This window comes from Pyxicephalus adspersus, chromosome 9 (genome assembly GCF_032062135.1).
Source record: "Pyxicephalus adspersus chromosome 9, UCB_Pads_2.0, whole genome shotgun sequence".
NCBI lineage: Eukaryota > Metazoa > Chordata > Amphibia > Anura > Pyxicephalidae > Pyxicephalus > Pyxicephalus adspersus.
In genome coordinates this window covers 45,209,300-45,214,646 of record NC_092866.1, presented here as the reverse complement: position 1 = coordinate 45,214,646, position 5,347 = coordinate 45,209,300, and the positions used below count along the sequence as shown (strand labels likewise).

Sequence of the window (5,347 nt, the reverse complement as noted above, 5' to 3'; positions counted from 1 at the left end):
GATTAACTTTGGGTTAACAATAAATGGGGATTTTGAATTAACTAATCCAAATCCAGCAAATTATAATTATCTAATCAATCACTATATATTGAAAAAAAGATAAAAAATAAATAGTGCAGGAACAAATTGTGCTTGTCCCTCATCTTCTTTTACTAGGCACAGGATCATGATCTTACATGGCTTTCCAGTTTAACCTATTACCTAAATATTAGCTGCAGCCTGTTATACAGGTTATCGAAGTAAAGGACTGTTAGTTACATAAGAAAAGACACAGAGACCATGTGAAATTGTCTGGAAAAATGTATTTTTTTCTTTAAGTCATCAATGACAGCCACTATTCCTTACACTTAGAATTCAACAATTGTTCTCAGTTTTCCTGGAAATTACCAAATACAATTATTTACATTCACTATTCTTATTAGGTTTGGAGAACACCCTGAAATTGGTAAGTAAACAAGAATTTGAGACCTAGAAACAAAAATGTTAGAAAAAAAACACAGAAACAATATCACACCAAATCTTGTTATAAGATCTCATGGTATTAGTGTTAATGCATTTTTCTAGATTAAATCAGAAAAACTTCTATTGGGACCTTTTAGTTCATTTCAGTTTAGAGGTTTTTGAATGTCCATATTTAATGACACATTACCATTTACACAGCATTTGAATAGCCTAAATTGACATGGTCTTACCCAAATTAATACCAAGTATGTGAATAGAGCAGCGTTCATGCAATTATATCAGTTTGATCAAGGCACCTTTCATGCTTGTAGGGAAAAACCACATGGTTAGTCGCTTCCAGGTGCATTGCAAACTGCTGTTTTGTGTCCAGGACACTACAGGTAAATGCATTGTGCAATGTGGTGTATTTCTTTGTCTAAAGGAAGAAAAGCAACTGTATGGGCAGAAGTGACTTGCCGCTTAGAAACTGTGCCACAAACCACTGCAACTGTGTGCACAAAATAGTTCCCAACTATCTAAAATGACCCTTAATTTATGAAGTGAACATGAGAGCCTTGGTGTGCAGCAATCTACATCAACAAATCAGGATTTTACCAATCAGCTGTTTTTACCTAAGCTGTTGAAAGCAGAATTTTATTAGTTGCCATGGTTTACTACAGAATATACGTTTTATGGAATGTATTGCCTTTCTACCAATTATCTTCATTTCTCATATTTTACATTAGGAATGTATACACACACACAACACAGTTCCCATGTCAGAGTTATATATTCATGACCAGTCAACAGTGCTTCTCCGGCTCTTCAAATCTGCTTCTATTGACCTTTGACAACCTTTTACAATTAACACTTATATGTAATATATGTAATGCAACCCTTTCTATATAATGGTCAAATGACACAAGCTAAATTCTGTTTATTGAATAGTGAATAGAAGCGTTCTATGAGCAAAGGAAGCCATTCCTTTTATGAACCATTAAATTGCTCAATATGCATAAAATATATAGTTTAGAGATGTTACCTTACAATATGTATTTGTTTAAATAAACAGTTGAACAGGGTCAGTATAACTATGACATTTCTCAGGATTTTATGAAATTTGGATTTTTTAAGGATCGGGAACCTTTATCTCAGAAAAAACAAAAAGTAAAAAAAAAAAACATTTATTAAATGCTATCTAACAGCACCATTGAATAAAGGCAAATGCCCATATCAGAAAGGCAGTCACGGTTACTGGTCTTTGTCCCCAGCTGATACAGTCAACATACATTTTACTTTCAGTAGCTTGTTGCTGACCAGTTTAGGATATTTTAAAAATTTCCATGATTGAAGTTACATTTGTGAGATGCAGTTTATTGATTACTAGGAGTCAGGGAAATCTTTTAGGCACTTGGTAACATGCTAAGATGGTCAGGGGAACAGAGAAGTAATAGGAGAATTGCATTGGAGTTGATCTCATAGTTGTACATAAGCGACCACATAGCCAAATAGCTATAATAATGCCAGAGCTGTCTTTTGTAAGCTCTGCAGTGATCCGTGTCAGAGCTCACACAGGGCTGACGACTCTTTCCCTGCCCCATGTTACACTGCTAATTGTGGGAGTTACCAATTGTTAAGAACCAGTAGTATCATCTAGGAATAGGGAGAATAAGTATATGATCTTCTATACTATATGGTATATCTGTTTCATTATACGGGCATTTCTATGATGACATCTCACTAATGGCTCAATTACTGAAAGTAACTTTTATTAAAACAATGGAAGTCACTCTATTTTTGAATAAATTTAATTACTAGGAATGAAGCAATGGTAGAGTAATACAAACTGTCTGAGGTAGAAAAAGAGAAACTCCATAGCATAATAAAAACGTTACCTAGCGATTTTGTCATGAAATTTAGTAGGGAACGAACTGCATATTACACATGAGCCCGATCAAAAATATCATTTAAATCAATGTTGAATGTTGTCAGCTAATGTATCCACTGGCTTTTTTTTGGAGACTTGCAAGATCTTACAGTCAGTTCCTAAGTCTGGCACCACCTTAAATTTTAATTGCTACATTACCTGTCGTTTATTAAAGAAAATACTGTTTTTATATACATATGTATATTGGGAGCATAGAAAACCTTCATTAACTCCATAGCAAGTGAGCAGACCTGGGAATGACTGTGAAGACTTTATATTTATATAGACACACACTTTTTTGGAAAGTGGAAATCTATGTGTTTTCAAATTAAAGAAAGTGCTGTTACATTTTGATTTCCTTGCTCATAGATATGTCAGATGTCTTTTATTTTAGTTAACACCCACCAGCAGTCAATCATCTCTTTTTACATTCTACTGTACCTTTATATGGATATCCCCCTTCTGTCACCCCTCTTTGTTGGTGCCTACCTTAAGTAACTCATCTTAAATTGACAGTTGTTGCAACTTTCTTGCATTCTTTCTTTTCATTTTTAAGACTTTCATTTAACATTCATTTAATCAATTACACATTCATGTAGTTCTCTTTTAAATTGCTTCTCCTTTTTCTGAAACCTTAGTTTATTAAAAAAAATGAATCTCACATCCTCTTTGTACAGCATTTTGGGACTGGAAAGGTTCAGCAGAATAACAAGTAATTTATTTACAAACACCTTGATCATCATTCAAGTGTATAGCAAAAACAGGAAATGCTAGAAGGTAGCATAACGCTCTTGGTTTGGGTATAGCTTTGGGTGTTACACTTAGAGTCCATTATGCTTAAGGCTGAGATGTATTACAGAATGATTTTTTTAATCCCATCAGTGCCAGGAAGACATGCAAGCCCCTGCATTGCAAAGTATTACAAGTCTTCCTGGCATTGTGAACATTTTAGACACACAGAAAGCTCCCTGACCTTACTTTTGAGGCAGTTTGTTATAAACCTACAGATAACAAGTATAGATGTGAATTGTGCTATTTTAAAGTTCAGAGGTCCTCCTGTGCAGGGGTATTCCGGAACTGGGTCACTTGTGGAGGTAGGCGTCTAACCACAGGTCCCCTGACTTTCTCAGAGATCTAAAGACGGAACAAAGAGAGTGTTATTATGAGTTTATAGGACGATCAAAGCATAGGAAGAAAGCATTAGAATTAAATATGAATGCAAATATAATATTTTTTCAGGTAAAGAAAAATGTAATTTACAAAAACAGATATAAAATGATCTTGCTGTATACTAACTCTTACAGTGTGATCTAACTGGTTGGTGACTGCAAGCTCTTGGTACACAAAATGACAATTAATAAAACTTATTTTTTTAATGATCAAATGAACATTTGAGTAAAATGATAATTATGAGCATTGGTTAAGCATCTGTTAGCCCCAACCGCTGTCCTGGTTCTTAACAAACCAGTGTTCGAACACTTCACAGTAGACGGTAGCGGCCAGTGTTCAACCACTCACTACCATCCCCATTATATAGTGTTTCAAACACAGACACATGTCCACATTAAGAGGTGGTAACCACACTGCAACTTCACTACCTGTCTGAACTTAAGATTGCCTGTTACAGATCCCAGTTCAGCAGCTGGTAAAAAATACTTATGACAACTGAAAATGAAATAATGTGAAATCATGAACAATAAAAAGGAAATTTAGGTCCTTTATCTGTGCGTTGTTAATGTTTGAGTGTTTTTTCCTAACATTATGAGACCTAGTTGATTGGAGCAGTTGTATTTCTTGCCATAAGTGCAAGATGAGGTGAGCGTACAGGACAGGGGTTAGTGATGGGGATAATGTTAGGAGTTACGTGTGTTGATGGCCTGTGTTAGAGAACAGATAAGTTTAAGGCTGGAGGGGGGGGGGTGGTAAAGTAACATTGTCATCACTAAACACCAATAAGAACTTAAAAGTTCCAGCCTATGTCAGATTAGGCATTTAACACTTGCAGGAGTGTCCAATGCCTTTTGCTGTGGTTACTTCCCCTGACCCCTAAGTTCTCAGTACTAAGTATAATTGCTAAATATAGAACTACATCTCCCTGAATACATTTTAACATGTATAATAATTTACAAACAATATACAGTGGGTCTATAAATGGTTCTCTGTAGGTGCCAAGAAGCTGTATGAAACATGCAGGACTGGAAGACTAATGAAGAAAGATTCTTACACAACAATGTCCTCGAAGGCTTTCCATAATCCTTTTTCTTCATAGAGTACATTATACTTCTTACACAAGGAGCGAACATAGGGAGCGATCTTGTAATAGTTGTGTCGAGGCATAGTAGGGAATAGACTATAGAGAGGAGAGAGAAAACACAAGATCAGTTTGCACTTTACTAGCAAATTGTTACATATGACACATAGGGACAGTGAGTCCATGCCTTCCTCCAATATATACACAAACAGAAACAGTTAGCTGATGCTAATATATATCTATCTATATATATATATTTATTTATTTATATTATACACTATCCAGTCCATGTCAAACTAAAATTGACACAAAATGCCTCAACGTGCACCTGCATTGTGAAGGTTTGGGCAAAAAGAGCAAAGTAGAAATTGTTAAAACCCAATATTGACCTTTAGGTTTATATCAGTTAAATGCATTTTAGGTGCCTCAAAGAAAAGATGTACAATATCTTACAGTTCATTTTCAGCATGAGTAGAAAAGCCTGTTCCCTACCATCATGTTGTACAGGAAAATCCTTACTTTCTGTGTTAACTGTCTGCAAAAGACCCCCTACTGAGTCAAAAATGAAGCTTTTCAATCATCAGGGAGCATGAGCTTTGCTTATTGCTGATTAATAGGTTGACTGACCAAGGCGGTGTTGAATCTCCGCAGAGAGAAAATATTGGAAGAGAAGAGGAGGGACATGGCTCAACATTTGAATGGGTGAAATACACCTGAATTATGTATGC

The 5,347-nt window shown here is 35.4% G+C and overlaps 1 protein-coding gene across 2 annotated transcripts in view; it reads right to left on the bottom strand.

Annotated features, from left to right (window-relative positions):
• Positions 1-282: 282 nt before the first annotated feature.
• The window catches only part of LOC140337910 (fatty acid desaturase 2-like), a 19,848-nt gene continuing 14,783 nt past the window's right edge, over positions 283-5,347 (bottom strand). For both annotated transcript variants that reach the window (XM_072421777.1, XM_072421776.1), the window contains exons 12-13: positions 4,593-4,718; positions 283-3,502 (exon numbers count right to left, since the gene is read on the bottom strand). In XM_072421777.1, the coding sequence (XP_072277878.1) occupies positions 3,451-3,502; positions 4,593-4,718 (178 nt within the window). In that variant the 3' untranslated portion in view covers positions 283-3,450. The remainder of the gene's footprint in view (positions 3,503-4,592; positions 4,719-5,347) is intronic.